General features: G+C 35.6%; 1 protein-coding gene across 4 annotated transcripts; it reads right to left on the reverse strand.

Annotated features, from left to right (window-relative positions):
* Nucleotides 1–2086: 2086 nt before the first annotated feature.
* On the reverse strand, nt 2087–21475 carry LOC110029347. Of its 4 annotated transcripts, none has more exons than XR_002294523.1 (11): nt 21132–21475; nt 19697–20139; nt 12952–13137; nt 11956–12063; nt 9949–10152; nt 7797–9862; nt 6390–6976; nt 2758–3128; nt 2535–2660; nt 2346–2471; nt 2087–2268 (listed from the first exon to the last, which is right to left on the reverse strand). XR_002294523.1 is itself a non-coding variant. In XM_020731599.1 (7 exons), the coding sequence occupies exons 1-7, from the start codon at nt 21205–21207 to the stop codon at nt 6436–6438; spliced, it is 3624 nt and encodes a 1207-aa protein (XP_020587258.1). In that variant the 5' UTR covers nt 21208–21475; the 3' UTR covers nt 6026–6435. The 4 variants fall into 4 exon arrangements, 1 of the variants encoding a protein (XP_020587258.1); XR_002294524.1 differs by having other exon boundaries at nt 2758–3148; XR_002294525.1 differs by lacking the exon at nt 21132–21475 and having other exon boundaries at nt 12952–13033; nt 19697–19781.
* Between the last annotated feature and the right edge of the window lie 3510 nt (nt 21476–24985).

Below are 24985 nucleotides of genomic sequence, written 5' to 3' on the forward strand. Positions count from 1 at the left end.
AGAGGGGGGGGGGGAGGGGTGTGTCGTGACTTTCCCCTTTGGGGCAAATTGGGTTATTCCCGAGCTCTTCTGACCCTTTTCATATCATTGAATATAGAGGATATAAGAGAGGGGTTTAAAAGCAAAAAGCCCTCCAAAAGCTCCTATTACATGATCTGGTTTCCCTATTTATAGGAGACAGAATGATAGAATCTTATGGAATTTAACTTAATCTAATTTTATAATCACTAAGGAAGACATCAAGAAGAATATACAAATGAGTTCTTATAATGAGATTGGATTCTATACAGTAAAAAAAAGATTAGAAATGATGTTTGTCATGCTCATTTATCATGGATCAAATGATAGGTGTAAAGTAAATGTTGAATGTTTCTTATCAATGTTTGGTTTGAGTTTAAATGATCACATTGTAAAGTTCATTGACAGAAACGATATATACTAGTTGGTGATGGCTGTCGACAGACTTCAATAACAGATGAACATGATAGCAGGGCTAATGATAAGGTTGGTGCTGGTGGCAAACAATTATGGGCGACAATAATGATTGTTGCTTAATGTGAATTCAAAACTCAATTAAATCAATAAAGCTTGGAGTGTACTATAAATAAATTGTGAACTCAATCTATAATTCCCTAAAATTTCAATACAAAATTTTTCTTAATTTCAAAATTCCAACCAAAATTCAAGTTTTTTCAAACCCCTTGCACCTGTTATATTTCAAAATGAACCCTACGAAAACTTGATATTATTAAATTTGTTTCTTAAAACATTATTATCTCCACAATAAGCTGAAAAAAATATTAAATGGCCTCAAATTTAAATTTTAAATAGCTTTCAGATATGTGCAATATATAAAATGAACTACTTTAGTATCCTATCAATTCCAATAAGTTGCTTTCTTTGCCACCATCCTTCAATGGCAAAAAAATGCATCCTTCCAAGATGCATTCCACTAAGAAAAGTTTCATAACTCACCATTTTTTAGCCAACATAAAATAAAAAATAAAACTTTTAATTGACTATTTGAGAAAACCTTTTTCACCATTCAATTTTCATATTGAGTGAAAAAGGATATATTGTTAGGCCACCATTTTTAGATGTTTGAAGCCATTTGCATTCATGTATGGAAGTATATATATATATATGGTTATAGATGAAGATGTTTCTTTCTTTATTTTAGATTAATATTGATATTAGTTTTGAAATTTGAGAGGATTTAATTGCAAATACATGCATATCATGTATGCAAGGCATTAAACATTGAGACTTGATTGAAAGTTCAAGCACTTGAGAACCAGGTATTATTATTGCATTACTATTAGTAATCTATTATGATATTTTGTCCAACATATTCGATTGTGACTACATACCAATATAATTTGATAAGACATGTGCTGATAAAATCTAACTCATTCTAAGCAATTACAATCATGTGAAAGGTCCCCCATATATAGAAATAAGATCCAACTTTGTTATGTACAAATTGTGTTGAAATATTCTCATTTGAATAGTGAGTAATGCCTCCGACTATTTTAGAATTGAGCTCTAAGAGTCTTTCATGAAGAGTATTTCGGCCATAATTTAAATAATTTATAAATATTTTGACATCTTTATAAACTCTAGGACTAAAATAATCTCAGATATATTATCACAAATTGTTTTCCCACTTTATTCTCTGAATATGTAATAAAACATTTTATGTGTCGCCAACCGTGATCTGTTGGTAGAGCGGTTTTTTTGAAGGTCGTAAATCTCCTCAGATGACGGGTTTGAATTCCACTCTGACCAGTTTGTCGGTAATGAGGGCGGTCCTCGACATAAGGTAGCTGGGGCTGATATAATAGCCTCAGCCAATCTTTTTAAGAAAAAAAATGTAATAAATCATTTTTACGCATATAAACAAATCATATTAATAGCATTTCGTGTTACACATAACAGAAATAAGCTTCATCACTCCACTTCAGTACCAATCGACAAAGCACTCTTTCTGGATTTGACTTCTTTGCATGTAGACCGAACACAAACATAAAATACAAATAAAGCAACAACTGGAATAAATTCCATATCTCATACTCAAATCCAAACATAAAATACAAATAAAGCAACAACTGGAATATATTCCATATCTCATACTCAAATGAATGATGGCAATAAAGAAACCAGAGAGAAGACAACAAGCAGGATGAGAAATGGCATGGTTCCATTACAAGCTCAGGGGATGCAGCTGAGTCCCAGACACCCGGATAACAAATTCCTCATAAGCCTCTTCTGCAAGAAAACAGAATCTTAATGATAGAGAAACTCCTGAGTTGAAATTTCAGATGCTCAAAAAGAGAAAGAGATACCCTCTTGGGCTTCTGATAGAGAAGCTCCTGAGGAATCTTGTACAAATCCTCATCCACTGCCTTGGGAGCTCTGCTCCTCCATGGCATTTGCGCCGCGAAGTCATGGTCATTCTTTTGATTTCTCGCCTGAAATCCAAAGAAAAATTTAAGATAGAAACACAGGATCACACAGAGCTGCAAAGGCCGCACCTTTTTATGAGAATGGTGGCCGTAGTGGTCAGCAGAGTTCACCGGCATGGCCACGGGAACTTGGAAGAGATCTTCCTCACCAAAGGAATAGTGCCAGCTCCCAAAAGAAGGAATTTGAGACAACTCCTGCCAGCAAAACATGAAATGTGACTTCTCATTTGCAGAAACATGGAATGTATGCAAGATGTTAAAAATCTGATCTTTGAGCAAGAAAAGGACTCACCTCCATTTCTTTTGCTCCGGGCGGCGTAAAGGGAGTGGTAACATGTATATAGGAAGAGAAGGGAAAGCTGAGTCAAAGGAGGACGTGTAGGGTTGGAGGTTAGGGGAAGTGAGAGAGAGAGACAGAGAGACAGAGAGGAGTAAAAGTGGTGCCTTTTTCATGGGTCCGGGGCCTGGAGTGATATGCTTGCTTTAAAAGCATGGCTGGGTTTGCGGTCGGGGAAAAGGGCCTACACATGAGAACAGAGAAGCCCGCTCCTCTCTCTCTCTCTCTGCTTGCTCTTTGCCATGGTGTCGTTATCGACGACGTTGACAACATTAGGCTCCAGTTCTATGGACCTCCGTGCAATGGAGTATCACGTGCGAAGAGAGCTGCGGGGACGGGAAAAAGGCTACAATATATTTTATTTTAATAAATTTTCAACTATGAATAAAAATCTTTTTTGTGATAAGAAAAATTAGATTTTGGCTTAATTTTTGAAAAGAAGATGTAAATGCATACCACGCATTTCATATGAATTTATATATCTTAGCACATAAATTTTATTTTTTATTTATATATAATCTTATTTGTGTATGAAAAACAGTATTTATTTTTTAAAAGAAATAAAAGTGATAATAATTTTAAGATGATACGAATGATTTTGATAGTAGGAATTTAAAAAATAAAATTTAGATATTAGATATGTAGTACATAAGATTTAGATTTGATGATATGCATGTAAATGTCTCTTTTCTTTGGCTTCTTATTAGATATTAGATATGTAGTACATAAGATTTAGATTCGATGATATGCATGTAAATGTCTCTTTTCTTTCGCTTCTTAAACATACTATTATATATATATATATATTGAATTAAAAAATACCCTGTGGATTATACCTAAAATATAGAGCGTTGGATGGAGGAGAGAAATAAGAAATAGAAAGAGAGAAAAATATAGTGCGATAACATAAGTTTTGAGAGAATGAATTCATTAGTCATTTATTGAAAAAAAATATCCCTTATAGGTTTTAGCGATATCTAATAAAGTTAAATGTTTATCTCTATTTTAATAGGGACGTTACAAGTCATTATTACACTTTTTAATAGGAATGTTGCATATTTTATTATTTATGTCATGTTTTCTGGCCAGCCGGATGAATGAAATGTAAACTCCACCCGCAAAACTGGTCTTTTGAGGGAGATATCCATATCAAACTTTAGGGGAGAGCTGTCGGTCCTTTATGCACATATGATAACTCTCTGGATGGAGGTGGCGACTCTTCGGATGGAGCTAACAGAGGTCTGGGCGACTAGTTCGATCTCTGGGATTCGAGCGGAGGAAGAAGTTGTGAAAAAGTTTAAGCTAGGGGGGATGTGTTGTACCAAAGTCTTGTATTGCTTGAGGCGGCCAAAGACCTATCTATAAAATATTTCTTATCATAAATAAAAATTTAGTTTTTGTGAATTTTCATAATTTTTCATCATTTTGTTTCATTAATTTTCGCGTCAATTTGATGTGAATTCCGAAGATTGAGGTATGGATTCGAGGCATTTAGAATTCCTTGGACGTCCTATATATAGGGTTAAAGGGAAGATGGGTTGAACCTTTCTCATATTTCACTTTTTCTTTTCATCAGTTGTTTTCTGTCTCTTCCTTGGGTTCGCTTTCTTCTTGTGTTCCAATGACTTTCAAATACTCTCCACAATTATTCAGTTCAAAATCAACGACTGAATGGTCAACCCTCACATCATTCAATGCTAATCTCTTGGAAGACACTTGAGTATACAGCCCAAGTGTAGTGCTCAAGCCGATGGAGCAGGAGGTGAGGGCGACTAACTACTCCGGAGATGATCTAAACTTCTACAAGGATCAGTTTCGGCGAGGACTTTGACTTCCATTCTACTATGAGACACAATCGAGCTTCAACATTATGGAGTCATCCTCATGCAAATAAAGCTAAACTCGATCACGATGGTAATGACTTTCATCATTTGTTTATGATAGATGGAGATATCTTGGTCCCAGGAGTTGTTCTCCTATATGTTTTTCCTTCATAGTGGTGTCAAACAGTCGCGTTGTGCTTGGCTTGACTAAAAAATTCCACTTGATCAATCTGGAGAACAAGATCAAGGATTGGAAGTTCCAATTCCTCCAGAGCGTCTGCAAGGACTAAGGAATCACTAGGCGGTCGAAGGACCATATAAGAAGAAGGAAAGAGTCTCACAACGGGTCCTGGGCTTGCTCAAATTGTCATGGGTAAACACATGTCGATCATCCAGTATACTGACCCCATGACAGTGAACTAGTTGTTGAACCATGCCCAATTCAGGGCATGACCCCTGAACTGTGGGCCGCTTCTGATGAGACGGAGGAGAAAAAGGCATATTGAAAAAACTACACGATTGTTGAGGAAAAAGCTGAGGAAGAAGAAAGGCAACGCTTCCTTATCAAGGAGGGAAGAGGCCAAGGACAATCAAGCAGGTGGGACAATCCAAGTTTCATAATTAATTTATTCTACCTTTAAACCTATAGTTATTCAAAACAATATCATCGATGAATTGATTATGATCGAACGAAAACCCTCTTTAATGAATCTAGAGCCTTCAAGGGATTTTCGTCAATAGGAGTCAACACCAAACATCCTTGGATCGGATGCTGAAGAATCCTCTGAATGTCAATCAACTCGGGTAGCTTCCCAGCCGTCTTTCTTTGGTTTCATTCTGCTTGTTGAGAGAGGGGAGACCAGCCCTCTCCAAGGCCACGAGTTGCACCAACAACACAAACAAAGGTGGAAGTCCTCAAAGAAAGCCTGACTAAAGAGGAGCTTGGGCCAGCGTCTGCTCCAGAGCACGAGCCGTTCGCTTCTACAAAAGAGCCTATTCTTCTATAGAAGTGGACAGCCCGTGCACTGGAAGTATTTGACCATATTCAAACATGATTGATGTATTCGACCATATCACCATATGAAGTAGATATAAAGGTCAACATAATCAAATTCTTAAAGTGAAGTAGACCTGATGCAGCCCATATGCTTCAGCCCACTAAACTAGATTAAGATATGCTATAATCTCAAAAAAAAATTAAAGTTTATTAATTACTACAGCTTAGAAAACAACCGAATGTTGGTGGAGGTTATCCTCCATTATTTCGTTGCTGCTCTCTGTTACACCATCATTCACAATGTCCACAATGTTCCAATGCAACAAAAAAACTATTCAAAATGCATTGAGCCGAAATGCAAACTGATGAGGTCATTAATCTCGACACAAAAATGTATGTCAGTCCAGGTGGTAACCATTCGTCTATTTTTAAATCCTGGTTAGTTATACTATCCAAGAGGAAAAATGTCACAGCACCAAATTATACATATATTGCAATAAACCAATCTATAACAAACATCTCAGTATGATACAACAAAATTAAAGACACATGTACAAATATAATTAAAAACAGTTACAAATACTCATAAAACAAAAAAAGAAATCATTCGCCAAAATAAATTAGTTCTTTTCCCCTTTTTTCTCTTTGTAAACAGCTGAGTTAACTTTGCAAATAATTTTCTCACTTCAGCTGGCATAAGTTCTCTACGCATAAGAAAACATGGGAATATATACAAAATTGTTAAGATGACATTGTTGGAGAAATACCTCTTGTAGAAATCAGAATGCTTGTAGATGCTTGAGAACATCAGCATCAACTCTTCTTTACAGTAAACACAGATTCATTGTTCAAAGGTATCAAATTCCAATAAAAACCACGATCATCAACACAACAACTATGCCATTTAATATGATAAGAACCCTCAGGCAAATGTGAAACATTGAGCAAGCAAGTTGAAAATCCCAATCCCATCTTGTTGGGAACAAAACTGGCAAAAGTAGTTATCAGGCTGTCATTATCTACAGCGTCCTGATGTTCATTACCTATCTCGTCAGTTTCGGCTCTCAAATGAAGCTGTAGAATCTCACTTAACCATAACATGTCCTCAGCTTTATGATCTTGAACGACACATTGCGCAGGGTCCAACCTTCTTTTACTTCCGATAGTGAAGCGATCGGATGATCGTACAGCAAGAACACAGTAGATCTTAGCTATGTTAGCACACTTCATGCCTGTTGCGTTCTTAACTTGAATGCAAAGATTCAATGGCAACTGGAAACCAGTTCTGACAAGTAGTTCATCTTTATGTTCAGAGTTTGCATGGAAAAGAAAAAGCTCTGAACCAATACAAGGCCTGCAGCATGAAAACATTAACCCATTAAGGATCTACATAAGTAAATAAATCATAGAACAGCATTCCCTTCACACATCACATGAACTACAACTTATCTACTCAATATGTGTAGACAACCAAACTTACTGTCATTACTCGGGTTCAAATCAATAGGATTATTAACCAAACCACCTAGCTGTGAAAATCAATGCTTTACAAGGTGGTATGAGGAAAAAAATCTATCAAAATTAGTGAAAAGCAGCTTAACACTCGCACAAATACTGCAGATAATTCAAAAATTACATGTTTCACACGCAATACATAACCTCCATATTGCATATTTAGCACCGATACTTCAATTTTATGATTATAACACACAAATCCGTTAGCTCTTCTAGAGAAACCACACTAGATGTTAATGCCATTTTAGCGACACTCGACCCAAGATTCTAATCATATTACATAATGTGTTGGTGTTTGCTACAAGCGGCAATATTTTCCATACAACTATTGCAAACCGAACCAGATCACTCCTATCCACTATACCGCTGTCGCGTACCAGGACTGCCACGTCTAGCTGGCATTACGTTGCCCCATTCTCATTGGAGTAAATCTCATGTTGGGCCTTACCAACAGCCAATTCTTGGCCATAGAAACGTTGGTTATAATAGGCTTGAATGAGAAAAGAAAAGGGATTAGCTTTAGAATGATGATTTAATGCTTGCAAGTAACAAAGAGGCATTTCAATTGGAAAGAGAAAATTTGTAATGTATAATTAAAAAAAATGAGGAATTGAAGTATAAAACAAGGTCCAGATAAAGTTGTATTTTCATTCACTTGCCTCACATTAAAAAAATACTTGGGAGTGACTAAGGGCATCCCTGTCCATTTCCTAATAGAGGAGGAAAGATGTTGCAATCCCAGTAGAAAAGTTGAAATTAGAATCTCCACATCTTTAACTACTTCTAAATCAGCTTGAACACAAAGAATACCATTTATTGAAGATTGAATAAGCGATAAAGAATCATTGTCAAATAAGTTAGAACCATGGACATTCATTCTGGAGCATAACCCATGCTTAATTTTGCCTTTAACCGAGATACAATGCATGAGTTTTCTTGTGATTGTGTAATCAATATCCCATAAACGCTCAACTAAATCTTGTACAATATTTAGATTACAAAAAACTTTGAGATTATTTGCACTTGAGGACATGATATTTCTGAACGCAGGTGAGATTAAAACATTGGTACCAAAAGAAGTGCAGAAGGCAAGTGTGGAACAAACGACACCAAGCCTTGAGATACCTCTAAAACTTACTGCATCAATATCCATGAAAGATGTAGCCAGAAGATCATAGCCTTTAGCTAAATTATTGAGCTTAAGAGATGCCCTATTCAAAGCACATACAAGCACGTGCATATCATGCATAACTTCTGTAGCCCTTAAAGGATTAAATATAGTACCGTTTTCAAATTTATCCTTAGCAAGTGTATTAAAGCTCAGAAGGCCAAGAATCTCCAGCACAAGTTCAAGAAACTTGCCTCTAACATATAGAAAAAATCTCTGAAAAAATAAGGAACCATTGCTATCAGCAGTCACTTCCAAGGCTTTCTCAGAAGAGAAAATTCTGCTGCAAACCCTAGAAAGATTTCCCCTAAAAGCATTCCAATCATAATGATCACCAACGCATGCATCTGCTTCTCCTCTACCGTAGCTAAAAGGCTGGTCACTATCACTTGCAAACTGGAAGCTGTTAATCAGCTCAAAACCAACTTTGGGAAAAATCAGCAATTTTATTTCACTTTCACCACCAACATATAACATCAAAGCTTTAATCCAGTTAAAGTAACGTCCGTGTTTTACAACATCTATTAGCTTACGAAAAGAAAGGGTGGCAGAAAACCAGAGACCTTGTAAACAAGAATATTTTCCAGCTCTATAAACTTCCCAGAAATAACCCCTTTGCAGCATTTTCTTAGTGAAGTCAAGTGCGAGACACTCCTGATGGAGCAAGAAAATACTAGATGGGCTGCATATTTCATCACCACCTTCTAATTTATTCCCTTCACCTTCTTTAGAACCATAATTAAATAAAAATGAATGACTTCTAAGACAAAATAATTCAAATGAACTATAGCAAGAATATCCAGACTGCTTAATGCAATTAACAACATCCTTTAGTATATGTCGCATTTCACTGCTTATTGAGTTAGTTTCATGAAGGATACTTAAACAAGCATTTGCGAACCTGCAAAAGCACAATATAAGAGCTGAAATAACAGTAATTTGCTCTCCATCAGACTCCAAAAGAATGAAGCCAATATCATCATTTTCACCATTTATTTCCTTCTGTGAAACTGCCTCACAAGCTGTGGATGTTTTACCACTGCCCTCATCAAGCAAACTTACCAGAGAGTGAACAATAGATCTTAATTTACTAAATGCAACCAAACATGATGAAGGGTCCTCTTGAACAAGGCGCAACATAAGGTTAAGTAAGTACTTGAGTTCTTTCTTCAGTTCAAACGATTCACTGCCAGACTTCAGATTTTCAACACATTTAAGATCATTATTACAACTGCAAATTATTTCCTTCACAAGGAAGTTAACTTGATCCATAATCAAAAAAGAAATATCGCTCATAAGTAATGCTGGGCTATACCCACTGGAATTCAGTGGTACAAAGGGCAAATTATCTCGAAGTTGGGCAATGCTGGAGAGCAAATTTGCTGAAGCAAAATGCTCTTTCTCACCTTCCTTCATGGAGCACACAATATTTACAAGAAGGTTAAGAGCAAATCCTCTTTTTTTCTTGGGAGTATCCACATTTTTTACTACTGCAACCAACTTGAATAAATCAGGAATATCTGTGATTGGCAGATTTAGTAGCCTATTAGAGAATATCTATAAAACGAAGAACTTTAAGTTAATAGAAGTAACAAAAAAATAGTAACATAGAGTGAGGAAAAGAAAATTCCAGGGCTCAACACCTTCCACAGAATATGCAAAGCTAAACATTGGAGATCAAGTGAAAACTCATCATCATCGAAGATACTGAATATTGCAGAAAGAACATTCTTCCTGAGAGGAAAATGGTAGGAACTTCGTCCAAGCAGAACATATAGGCACTTTAATGCTCTAGCCTTCAACGGATCAGGATATTCATGGTTTAGGAATGATTGCAGCAAATCAAGCTGTTTAAAAACAAAAAAAAATAAAATAATTTATTTGAAGAAATAAGAAAACTGAAAAAGATCAATACAACAACGACAAGGCTTTATCCCACTACATGGGGAGCGACAATCAATGCAAACTATAAAAGAAATGGCAAGCATTAGTCCTAATAATTAACTAGCGCTAAATTCACCAAAAAAATGTGATAAGCTTGTTCAGAAGTTATTCAAAGCGTTAAAAACAAAGTGATCAATAAAAACAAGAAAATAAAAAGTCACCTACAAGATGAAAAGATTAAACAAGATCCAGTCTGTAAAATTGCCGAGCATGGCCAGAAATTGACAAAATAACCATATAACTAAGACATCAACCACTTCACTGCAAACTAGAGCTTTATCTACAAGCTATCCTTACCTTCAGGCTGTCAACCAACCGTGAAAAAATTCAACAAACGCACCTTAGACTTCCACCTTCATCATTTCAAGACTGTCAACCCCTTCACAATAAGTTGGAGCTCCAAGTAAAGTCATTCTACCATTCATGTTGCCAGGTAAATGCAGCTATCAAAACACCAGCTAAAGTTAAACCTTCACTACGCCTTTTGGATCACTACCTCCTCACTGATCCTAGGGGGTTTTCTAACTCATCACCGCAGTCCAGAATATTTGATAGGTTGTGCAATGTTATGTCAATTTCAATATCACTAGATTTTATATTGCAATTATTCTTTCGTTATTACTATCTCTAATTTTCAGTCCCTAGCATAGTGTATTCCTATTAAACATTCCTAGGATTGTATAAATTTAGTATACATGCTGAAACGAACTTAACATATAGTCCATTTTTTATCAAATTCGATGTCAAGATGAATGTATATTATCCAAATTCTTTAGCACCATGCAAAAACCCCCAAATGATTAAAAAAAGCATGTCAAGTTCATTAAAAAAAAACTCTCTACTAAAAACATGGATCAAAGTTCTTCCAGAGAATTTAGATAAATTGAACTTAAGAAAATCATATCATAATCTCTATATTCCCAGCATCTTAGATAGTTTTATAACCCTTCTTTACTAGCATTTGTTTAAAAAGCTTCATTGCTAACATGATTTTTGAAACATTCCATTCATGTTAGGCTTTAGTGCCTTTCCATTTCTAACCCTTCCACTTTTACATCCCCGAAACATATCAGAGGTTTGATATTTCTCTTTGGTGCTTTTCTTTACAATTTTAATGACTATTCTAATACCATGAACACAAGAGAATCTACTTCTACATATCGTCAAGATATGCCCTCCATCTTTTACCTTTCCCAATTTAATTGAAAATTCACTGTGGCATCTGATTTCATCATAAAACTTATTTGAGCCTATTTAATTTGCAGCCAAACACATCTAACCTGAATGTCATTCAAAAATATTAATTTCCTAAATGACTGATCATGGCACCAGGCTGTCGAGAATTAGAAGCATCAAAGAGGTGTTATCCGTTTACAAATTACAAGATTTAATTCTACAAGCCGTAATCTCATTAATACACCCAAAAATATCCACTCCAATCACTTCAAAATAAGTACACTTATGTCAAAACAAACTGGATCTTAATGATACTTGTTGTCCATATAATTGTGTAAATTAAATAATGAGCGTAAGCACATTTGATCTGCAAACCTCAACCAAACAGTAGATGTGGTCTAGAAGTTTTCCAGCAAAAATCACAATGCATGGATATGCATATCATCGTCAAATCCCCATTAAAATATTCTGTCGTCCAGATAAAAAATGAAAACTAAAATGCTGCCTCTAAAAAAATAATAAAACAAAACCTGATCAGGGAATATTAGAGATGTCTTTGAAGCCAGCTTTGAAAGTGATGACAACATCTCAGCCTTGATATCATCCAATGGCAAATCCAGTAACATTCTCCTACCAGCCTGTTATGAATAAACAATGTAACAAAATATGAGAACAGAAACTTAAAATCTACAACTTTGAAGTTAGTAAGGTAAAAGATAAGTTGATACTAATCTTAGGGTAGGGGGAATTCACATATACCAATTTAAGCTAGCAAAACAAAAAAAAAAATTCCAATTTCAGTTGAAGCATAATGCCAATCGGCATACTTTCATAAACTGGGCTGCCTGAAAGAAAATAATAAGGCCGGAAAATTTCAAAAACATCTCCACCTTACCAGATTCCTTACAGTTCATGATCAGAATTTGATCATATTACTGAAAATTAATTGCTTAGAACATGAAAAGTTTTCTGATTGCCGAAAATGATTCAGTCAAAGGAAAAAGAAATTCCAACTAGGGACATAAATAAGAAACACAAACATAGGCTTGCAAGTCAATTCTAATATCCTGGTGTATATAGAAAAGAGTTGTTAAAAGGAGCATTTATATACATAGCACTCAATTCCTACGAATTTACATATCAAACACCAAAACATTGCGTTTTACAGTGATGTCACCCAAACCTTTCACAAAAATACCACCATTTTAATTTTTAAAATGTGGAATACACATTTTCATGTATAGGGAAGGTCATATGTGTGTAAAAATTAAAGTTTAAGTGTTAGATATGTAAACACATAGAAATTGAGTGGTATGTATGTAAATCTCTGGAAATCAATAAAGAAACGATTTAAACCTGTTTTTAGAACACTTAATCTATGGTTGAAGGTATCTTTTGAAGTTTATGACATCATGGAATTGTAGAATATAAAAAACCTGATATGCCTTGTTTTTAGAACACTTAATCTATGGTTGAAAGAATCTTTTGAAGTTTATAAAATCATGGCATTGTAGAATATAAAATACCTGATATGCCTTGTTGGTAATAGCAAATGAGCATTGCATTCTAGCCAAAGCCCGAACTGCTGCTAGCCTCACATCAGGGGATCTTGTTATTGAAGAAATAATACTAGTCAGTATGTTTAGAGTAATGCTGGCAAAATCCTCAGACAATCTAGAAAAGCAACCAGCAGCAAATAATGATGCCATTACCTGTACATAATAAAATATGTTTCCAAATGTTAAATAGTCTATTTAAAAATTAATCATAATAATAAGAAGTTAAGCATGCAGTGGAACACTGCAAAGCATTCAAGGCAAAGCTAATAACCCTGTTTAACTGAAAAGGATAGTGATAACGCTAAACATAAAGCTATATGATTGGGTCAAAAAAAAAAACTCCAAAGGGTACTACAAGTAAGAAATTGATAGGAACGAGAGTAATTTCCACAGAGATAAGAGTGAAATAAATTATTTTATTCAACCGGCACAAAACAACGCAATCCCAAATGCAAATAAAATAGATCTACAATTCGAGAGGTAGGTCACATCTCTCCCAAATCCTAAACTCCTAAAATAAAGATGATAATAACACACCCAACCCTAATCATAAGTCATATATATGCCACAATAATAATAACTAACAAATGACTAAATTGCTCTTCTAGTCTTGTGCCTAAAATAGGTCTTCAAATTATTTGGCAAGCTCGATGTGGGTTCATTGGAGCATGAGACGAAAGACGTTGTTCTAACATTACTCTCCTCCAATAAGACATATTGTCCTCAATGTGGAAGAGAAAAAAATTGCTACAGGATCAAGTTGAATGGTTCCCATGTGTATTATAATCTGGCAACCATTTCCATATAATCAACATTGCTTTCTTACCACTTGATTCCAGATAAGTACTTTTTAACTCCAGTGGCTCCAATAGAACTTTTATATCCTCAATCAAAATAGGAGTGAAAAAGAGGACACATTATCAGTTATCAGCAATAGCACTTCACAATTGTGATACATGGAACACTATATGAAGTGTTGATGAAGGCGGTAATTTTAAACCATAAGTCACAACAACAACGCTCTCAGTGATCACATAAGGAGCAAAATGGCATGGGGAGAGTTTCTTATTCCTGTATCATGCCAATATCTTCGGCAATAGGGTCCGAGTTTTAAATACATGGGTTGTCAAAACAACTCATTGTTCACAAACAGCTCGTGTTCGACTCGTTAAGAAACTTATGTTTGATTTGTTCGCTAAGTTAACGAGCCAAACACAAACACTATTTTTGCGTTGGATATATAAATGAGTCGAACACGAACAATGATTTATTCGTTCATGTTCCGCTTCATGTGTGTGTGTGTGTGTGTATATATATATATATATATATATCTGTATGTGTATCTGTATGTGTATGATGAGTGTATTTTTAAAAAATTTAATTGACTACAAGGCTACAAAAGATTTATAATCAATTAAAATTATTAACAAAAAAATAAATAAAAATATGTTAAATTATATTTAAATAGAGTTTTAATAAGATTTAAATCTTGCCCCAATCCTTACATTCTACGGCTGCGTGACTAGGTTTATCAAAACGAGTTTTTGTTCGCAAACAGCTCGTGTTCGACTCGCTAAGCAAACAAGTAAAAAACGAACGCACTTTTTGTGTTCGAAACATAAAAAAGCCAACCACGAACAGTGATATTTTTTAACAAGTCGAACACAAGCTGAGTCTGGGCTCGCTCATGTTCGGCTAGTTTACACCTCTATTAAACACGCCCTATTTCTCATCACAAAATGTAAATACATTTGATGTCCATCGAATTGTTTCATCATATATTATTGAGCTTTCAATAAAAGTCCCTTCAATTCCACCAATACCCTGTCATTTTCTTTGAAGTGTTGATCTACCGGAGACACCAACGTAGTAATATCCAAAATGAAATAGCGTATGATACTGAGTGTTGAACCAATATTCTGCCTAAATACAAATCAAAACAAATAGGTCTCTGATCAACAATTTAAGACTACCCATCAGTCTATGGTTGGTAAGTTGTAGTTCTCTTCAATACGGTCCATTGCATTCTAAATAGCTCCCTCCAGAATAACTCAAGAAGACTTTGTCTCAATACGATACTATCGATTCTGGATTTTCATACAAAAGGACAACTTCCTAAATAAAAACAACAGCAACTGAAACAACAATATAGAGATGAAATAGAGGGGTAAAGAAGCGCACTTGCTCAATAGATCCACCACCACCACCAAGATAATCGTAAATCCTTATAACCGAGGTGGGTCTCTAATGAAATCCATTGTCACCTCCTCTCATACCTTCTATGATAATGCCAAATGTTGTAACAACCACCAGATATTAACGTCCTGCACTTGCGTCGTTGGCATCACACCTTAAGCCATATCCTCCACATATTTTCTCATTCTCATCCAATATAATTCTACCACTATATTCTGATATGTTTTGAGCACGCTTGAATGCCCCCTAATAGCACTACCGTGAAACTCCTGTAATAACTTTGATATTTGTCTTGAATATTAGGTTAATACATAGCATCCCTAATAAAATAAACCTTGGAAATTCGGTGAATAACCAGGATAGCTTTTCTTGCCATTCAATAAAGTCGATTGGATCGTGCCCAATTCCTCATCTAGCTCACTCTCTTTCGTCAAGATCTCCCAATTTAAAACCAAAGGGACTGATAAAGCCAACAATTAAGGCAACTCCATCGGTTTAGATAAGGCATCAATGCTCATATTCTCTAATCTCGGTGATACTGAATCTCAAAGTCATATCATAGTAGCCTAGATAGCGACCTATAATGTTCCTCAGTCACCATATGCTGCTATAACAGAAATTTAAGGCTATACTAATCCATGTGTACTTTAAAATTTCGTCCCAATAAATAAATTCACCATTTATGAAAAAGAAGCACAATCGCCAATGAGCTCTTGCTCATAAACTAATTTAAGTCTAGCTCTCGCACTTAACACTTGATTAAAGTAAGCAATGAGTTGTTGAAACTGCATGAGAACTGCGCTTAACCCATAATATGAAGCATTTGACTCATAATGAATGGTTGACTAAGTCAAGTAAGCCATCAACACTTGTCATAACCTTCTTTAAATTCTAAAAAACTTGAGTCACCACTTCTACCCACTGAAAGTATCCTTCTTTAATTGATGCGTCAACGACCCCACAATCAAGCCGCAACCCTTCATGAACTTCCAATAATATCTTGTAATTCTCAAAAATCCTCTCAACCCCTTCAAAGTCTTAGGTAGATACCAATCAAGTATAGTTTCCACCTTAGATTGATCATTCGACAACCTTGCAGTTGACAGCACGTCCCAAGTCCTCCACCTTTGGTTGGGCAAATGAGCACTTATTCAAGTTAGCATAGAGCTAGTGCTCACCAAGTACCGACAAGACCTTCTAAAAGTAATCAATGTGGCTTTTCAATGACGGTTGTACACTAAAATATCATCAAAGAACACCAACACAAATTTTAGGAGGAAATGTTGAAACACCTTGTTGATCGGTGATTGAAATGTAGTCGGGGAGTTGGTGAGCCCTAATGACATGACCAGAAAGTTGTAGTGACCCTCATGAGTTCGAAAAATAGTCTTTTGCATATCTGATGGTCGCATCCGATGACATCCTAACTTCAAGTCAATCTTGAAAAATACCACAGCCCCAAAGAATTCAGTCCAATAACTCATCAATGATTGGGCTAAAAAAATTGTCATGTGTTAGTTTTTATTTAATTCCAAGTAATTCTCGTAGAAATGCCAACTCTCATCTTTCTTCTTCACTAGCAAGACCAAGCTAGAGAAGGGGCTCATGCCATGTTGTATGATCACTGACTCCATCATCTCTCAATTTCGTCCTTCTGCACATAGGGATAACAGTACGGGAGAACACTAATGGTAGAAACCTCTGTTATTGCATACTTGTGCCCTTCCAAGAAGGCAATCTGCGTGGCAATTGAAAAATTTTTGCAAACTGTTGTAGGAGTTGTTGGACTGGTGCCAGAATCCCTACCAATTTTGTACCATTTCTCTCTTTCATGCTATGCAACTCGACCAAAAATTCCAACTTACATCTTGAGTTGCCCTAACCATGATTTTGAGTGTCACTAAGACTTTGCAGAAGCTAGAGTCACCACGAAACACTACCGTTTTTCTCTCCTAAAACTTTATTGTCAGGAGTTTCCAATTCATCCCAGTCTCCTATAAGAACTACAATAATTTCATACCCAATATAACGCAAGTACTACCAAAACACAAGGGAAGAAAATCCACCAACACTTGAATATTCCGCAATATCAAAATTAGCCCTTTACAAACTCCCCTATTCTTCTACACCTGTCCCATCCCTTCATTACTCCAAAACTTCATGTGTTAATCCCACTACTTGAACATGGTGTGGCTTAGTGTGAATCCTACCACTAAGTTCAATGAAACTTCTACCACATCCAAGTGAGGTGTTCATACTCATCCACTAGAATCTCTAATTTTTCATCCTCTATCTACCCATCACAAACTGTGAAAACTTGTAAGGTTTGACTCTTAAAACGATGTTCTAGGACAAATTTTTCATCATATCGAAGAAAAAAGCCCCTTGGCTCGCTTATCTTGAATCTCTATCTTTGTACGACGTTTGAAAGTCACCTCGATTCGTGGCTCATGATTTATATCCCGTGGAGCCTCCCTCTAGAATTCTAATATTTGAGTTTTCGGTACTACCATGATTGTAGCATTTCGGTATGGAGCTCCAACTGTGTTGCTCCTAGTGGCTAATTCCATTGCGTTCTTTTATCTTCAATCAACTGCGTTAATTTCATAATTTTCCCCAATTCTTACGGTTTCAGCAGACAAAACACTTCTCCAATCTCCGGTTTCAACCCCTTCATGAAGTTTGCTTCTAATATTACTATTGATATCCCTCTCAAAAGGTTAGATAACATAACAATTTCTCTCAATAATCTGACAAACTCTTGATGGACCAATACAAAAAATCACTCAAGTAAATCCTCTTGTCGTATGATTCTGAAATGCGTTAGCAATTGGTCATTGAATTGTTTCCATGTTCTAATTGATTGACACTATTCTCTCCATTCATACCATGTTAGAGCATTCCCTTCCAAACAAAATTAATGTCGACTTCATCAATTCTTCTCCCTTTATCAGCCCATCAATAACAAAGTTTCTCTTCACATGATAAACTCAATCGTACGCATCTTATCCTTCAAAGATCGACATCTTCGGCTTTCTTACACATGAGTCTCCTCCCCAATTTTCTTAATCAAAGCTCTTCCACTGATTATTTTGTGGTTGGATTCTCTTCCTTGACCCATATTGATTTGATTTCTTACAAAAGTTTGGCTCACCTCATAATCAACTTATTTGTCCCCAAAAACTTTGGATCACCTTCCATCTCGGATACTGTCGTGGTTTCCACAGCAAAAGACATCGATGCGGTTGGATGCATCCCTCAGTTGGGGTCCCACCTATCTTGGTTCCATGTTATAGGTCGAAATCCTTCAAATCAATATTTGAAAACCCTAAATCGACGCCGCTGTCCTATTCCGACTATTGTCACTCACTCTAGTCCCCTTGATGTTGCTCGACCCATTTCGCCTGATGCCACTCGAACCCACACAACTGTCGTCGCACGATCTCGTGGCATCGAATCAGCCTAAGGCTGCGACTTTGCATAACTTCTTGCATGTGAATCATGCAGTTGGGGGTTCTATTCTCGTATTTCCAGCTTGAACTCGCAACCCCTAGCGACGACGCTAAAGATCCCGCCCATCATCGACATGGTCGCATACGACGAAGAGTTGGAGTGCAACTGTGTGAGTTTCTTCATCATTTCTTCCAGGGTAGTGAATCGCACTCTATGGATGAGAACTGCCCTTCCATGGACAAGAAACACTCCTCCATTCCCGATTCGAGTTGGCTCACCTCTTCTAATTTCTTTTCCAAAGCATAGGCCTTCTTGGTTGTCATTACTCCCAAGCATGGCTCGAATACCACTATGATAGAAATGAGACAAAATTTCATCGATATTAGAGTTTTTATTCTGCCGACACAAAACAACACAATCCTAAACACACAAAAAAATAGACCTAAAATTCGAGAAGTAGGTCAAATCTCTTTGAATTCATAAACTCCTAAAACAAGACGACAATCACATACACCACAACCCTGATCATATTAAGCCCTATTTATATCAAAAATATTATAATTATAAAACGAATAAATTTTACTTTTAGTCCTACGCCTAAAATAGGTCTTCAAACTATTTGAAAGTCTTAGTGCGAGTTCGATAAAATCACTTGACTCCGTGGCGCACAAGATGGAAGGCTCCAGTCTAACAATATATATCATAGTGTTTGATTGATACAATTTTGCTTCATTTAGTTTGAAGCAAACAACTTTGAGGCAATTTCTTCTTTAAATAAGAAACACTGCAATATAATTGCAGCGAATTTCCTGCATTTAATTTTCAATGCTCTACTTTACCCTAAAAATCTGCCACCAGTTACAAAGGACTAGAGTACTCGTGCGGCATACATGATTCAAGTGGTGACTAAGCAAATTATATTTCCAGATGGATTAAATGCTTAAATCATAACAAATGAAATTTGCAAGATCCACCAACATATGCTATCTCAATTTTCCAGGCTGTAAGCATATAACGAAGTGCATTTAAAGAAAGGTTTTCAGAATGAAGACAATGTTCTCACCTCAGAATCATGGTTTGATTGCATGCTAGTAAGGATCAAAAAGCATATGTGAGAACTATCCTTCGCTAGACCAGCCCAACAACCAAACAACCTCAAAGTCAAGCACTTCGCTTCAAGATCACCAGCGTCATATACTGATTTCAGTCTTTTAAGAAGTTCTAAGTAATTCGGTACCCGCTTCCTAGCCAAAATACCGTCATACAATTTTCCCTTCTTGGTGATGTGCTGCAATTCCACAAGGAAAACTTTCAAGATGCACCTTCTTACCTCTATATCTCCATTGCAAAATGCATTAGCAAGCCTTAGAATGATTGTGTTAGCAAATAATCTATCCTCTCCTGGAATCATGCAATACACATCCGATATTGCCATGGTTATGTTAGGTTCCATACTCCACTGTTGAAGTTTACGACCAATTTGTTGTATTGCCTCGATATGATGACCTAAAGAATGAAAAAAATATAAAGCAAGATTCCAAATGGTTAGAATGGAACAAGAAAATACGAAATGTGTGTGTGTGAGAGAGAGAGAGATAGAGGGACTACATCGTGCATTTATTTTTAATTTCATTTATTTGTTGATCATTAATATTGGCCTTTAGTCCAGCCAGGAAATATTCAAAATAGAATTGGTGCATTCCATTCATGCCTCTTACTCGTTACTACTAACAATAAAACTAACAATGTATTTTCAACTAATTAAGCTATAAAAAAACTAGCTTAAAGGGCACATAAAATTTAAAAATGTTGCATGCATAAAAATCACATAAAATAAATAATAAATCAATAAATACAGGAAAAATACTCATTACACATTCATAAATTGTAAAACTCATTAACTATTACTATTCACTTTTATATAACGTATTTCTTTGTGGTTCTTTGCTAATCAAAAGTAAAAAATAAGCTCTTACAATCCAAATTAATAAATAAATAAATAAATAAAAACTCCTACAATCCATTATTTAATGGATGTATTTCACACAATGGAATAATTCCTATAATTCCTTGTTTAACTCAGGTAATCAGCAGAAAAGAAGCTATCATCCTAAAACCCATATCTTCATAATTATCGGACAAAAAGCAGAAATGATCATGCTTTATTTGCACGCTTTTATGTAACCCATCATGTGTTTGGTAGAACCAAGTACAAATTCCCTAAAGGATTTGTTCTAAAGATCCTTACAGTTCAACCTTAAACACTCTGCATTGAAGATCTACACTCAACTCTTAAAGTTAGCAGGGAAGTCAAAATATTAAAAGCATTTTTGGAGCACTTTGAGCATCTTTCATCCAAACTTCAATTAAACCATCCTCTGTTTCTGATCATTTACAACAATAAAGAACCATTTAGATACATGCAAGAAATTAATCGTACGTATGTAAATCTTCCAATAATAATCTAACGGAAAAGCGGGTAAATTGAGAACACTTGCCGGGCTTCTTCGATCGAAGCCCTTTCTCAAGCTCAATACTCCATTCCATAGCACATGCTCCGGGAACTTTCTCCATAATATCCTACCCTCTGCTCCTATAGCCCACCGGAACACCGTGCCTGCGCCCTCAGTTCACCGATCATCACCCGACCAGCGCAATAGTCCCGCAGCACCCTCAACCCACCCCCCACTGCTCCGATCAAAAAACCTACCAGGCGTATCTGCAGTATCGTATGAAACTAGGTGTAGCAAACTGTGCCATAGCTGCGTTTCCCTACTGCCCGACAATGGCGACGTTATCGAAGGGAACGCCTCCGCTTGGTTGAGGAAGCGGCGTTTAGGGGGAAAATCTCTCAAGAATTGAAATACAGATTTTCATAAGGTGATGTATACCTAGGGGTGTAAACGAACGGAATACGAGAGCAGAGTTTATGTTCGTGTTCGATATTATTGAAATTTAATTTGTTTGAAATAAGCTCATGTTCGAAATTATTCGTGAAGTCACTATTCGTGTTTGTTTCTTAACGAACGAGTCGAACACGAGCTGTTCGCGAACGACGAGCCAATTTGACTATTAGTATATTACTAATATAGTATATTAATATATTATTATTACTATTAATTTATTATATATTATAATTTATAAAATTTAATTTTTTAAAATATCATCAATTTTTTATATATAATTATTTTAAATTATTTTATATTTCAAACAATAATGATTCGAACACGAACGAACGCATCAATGTTCGTATTTGGTTCGTTTAACTAACCAAACGAAAAAAAATTAGTTATTGTTCGTCTCGTTTACTTATCAAACGAATCAAATACGAACTCATTGATGAACCGAACACGAACTGTTCCCGAACAATGAGCTTTTTTGACAGCCTTATATATACCTACAAGTTGAAATTTAGATTTTAAATATGTAAATACATAACAAATTGAATGGTATTCATTTAAATCTTCTATCTATTTGAGGAGAAATTATTCAATCTGGAGACCACACTTAGGGTTACCTGCAGCAGCAAATAAAAAGTCGACACATGGAGTTATTGGCCCACCATCAAAAAAATAAGAGAAAAATTGTTTTTACAGTGCGACCCGGCCCGAGCCCCGCCCAACATCAAAAAAGCGTCTATTTGTCACCTTCAGATCCGGCCAAATCGTAAATTTTGTCATTTTAGATCCCGCCAAACTGGAAAAAAGAATTTTCAGCTTTAATTTCTTTTAAGGTTCAAGAATTATTTTCTTTTTCCATTTGCGTTTTTATTCGGAATCTTGTTCGACAACTAGGATTTTGCCGATGGATTTCTCTCTCGACCAAGAAATGGTGATGAAATCACAAAATGATTGTGAGAATGATGCAATGAGCTTATTAACTGAGGCACGAAGCGTTCCGTAGGTGAACTTATTTCCTTATTTCTTTCTATTTACTATTTCTTTCTATTTACTGGTGTTATTAATGGCATCCTAATGATTGGAATATTAAGGAGTTGTTTTGGTTTGATTACTATATGGTTTGATTGCAACATTACTATTATGTTGGAGGGTGGATATTATGTTAGTTAGGTATTATCATGGTGTTTATGATTAATAATTTAGAATCATAATACAACCATAATAACAGCAAAATAGCACTAGAATGATAATACGAGAATTAAAAAATCACTTATATCATCTTAATATTATCATAATAACATCATAATAATACCAAAATAACACAGTCGTTTTGAACTGTACATTTGTGTTATTATAATACCATAATACAACCATAATGTATTTCATATGTTTTGGTATTATCATGATGTTATGTTGTCCTTGTAACTAGTGTTATTTCTGTGTTATTATTGTATTATTGTTGTATTATTGGCTTTGAACTACTTTGTGTTATTATGATATTATTTTTGTATTATTATTGTGGTATTATGTTATTATTTATGTATCGTTTCATTCTAGTCTTATTGAATTTTTTAATTGATTTTGTTTAGGCGTTATTTTTGTCATTCAAATGGTGATATATTAAAATTTGCAATTCCCCGAGCATGTGACTGTGTACATTGATCCAATTGTGAAAAACTTGTTTCCCAAAGTGATTCATAATGAGAAAGAAACGTATGAATAATATTGTGCATATGCACACCAAATTAGATTTATTGTGCGAAGGACCATGTTGGTTTTTGGTTGAATTAAAAAATAATTAAGACAAAAGATTTCATTTGTGGTAAGGCTGATTTCAAGAAAGAATTGAATAACAATGTAACGGTGAAGTACATAAGAGGGGAGACAATGACCACGTTGGTTTTTGGTTGAATTAAAAAATGATTAAGGCAAAAGATTTCATTTGTGGTAAAGCTGATTTCAAGAAAGAATTGAATAACAATGTAACAGTGAAGTACAGAAGATGGTGGTTGTCCATCCATGATCTGATATTTCGTCGATGTCGAAGGTAACTGGTCAGTTAAAAAATTTATAGAAATTCATAACCATCCTTTGACGGTGGACGATAACAAACATATATTGTGTTTCAGCAGAAAGATGGGTGATATCAATGCAGAAGTGCTTAGATCAATGACACAATCAGGGATTAGAACAAGCGATGCATTTAGTTTTCTGGCTATAGAATTTGGGGCTGTGGAAAATCTTGATTGCACGAGGATGAATGCTTATAATTTCATAAAAAGAGAGAGAAAAATTAAAATTGAACGTGGGGACGCTAATTCTCTTCTACAATTGTTCACTGAGAGGCAAGCTGAGGATACTATGTTTGCATGGGACGTCCAGATTGATTAGTCTGGTAGTTTGTTGAATTTCTTTTGGAGTGATGAGATATCCAGACTCGATTACGATTACTTTAGGGATGCATAATATTTGATATAAGTTATAGACTTAATAATATAGACTTAATAAATAACTTAATAAATACAATTTATGTTGTGCTCTTATTGTCGGTGTGAACCACCACTAGCAGAATGTTCTATTTTGAGTTGGCTTTTTGTCAGATGAAACAATTGACTCATTCAAGTTACTATTCAAATCAGTTATCTGAATAATGGATAACAAGCATTCAAGATCAATATTCACTAACCAGGATCAAACAATGGTCAGAGCCATTAAAGAGTGTCTTCCACACACCAGACATAGACTATGCTAATGACATATTTACAAGAAATTATCTTCAAAAGTATTGTGGTGTCAGCACCAAGAGAGTTAATGAGTTTTTTTTTTAAATGCATAGGGAGACGCAACTCGGAGGAAGAGTTTGAAAAAACCTGGCGTACAATGATTGAGCTAGAAAATCTACATGACAATGCTTTGTTGAATAACTACAATATCAGGAATAAGTGGTCAACGACCTTCAATAAAGAAATATTTGGGATGTGAATCCAATCAACACAAAGAAGTGAGTCCACGAATAACATCTGTTAAGGTGCCTCCAAGCCAACAAGCACCCTTACTGAAAGTTTCTTGGGTCTTGAAAATGCCATGGAATTGACCAAAGGAAAATATGTTGAGATTTTCATACCTATTTTATACTGTTTTTAATGATATTGCACTTTAAAGAAATGTATTTTTGATGTTTTGTTGCAGGAATGATTAATTAGGGTCGTTGGAGAAAAAATATACAAAAAGGAGCGAATTTGGAGCGAAAAGGACCAAAATGTGAAGATTTGAACTAGGCCGCCGACGGCCAGTTTTTTTCCCGAGACTATAGGACAAAATTCTTCAAAAGCCCGCCGACGGCGAGATCGACTGTTATGCCTACTCAAGCTTTGGATAAGGCCAAATTTTGAAGGGATTCTTAGGCAACTCTTGGGAAAGCTCATCCACAACTTTAAAAGAACATTTTGGCC

This window comes from Phalaenopsis equestris, unplaced genomic scaffold (assembly GCF_001263595.1).
Source record: "Phalaenopsis equestris unplaced genomic scaffold, ASM126359v1 Scaffold000566, whole genome shotgun sequence".
Lineage (NCBI taxonomy): Eukaryota > Viridiplantae > Streptophyta > Magnoliopsida > Asparagales > Orchidaceae > Phalaenopsis > Phalaenopsis equestris.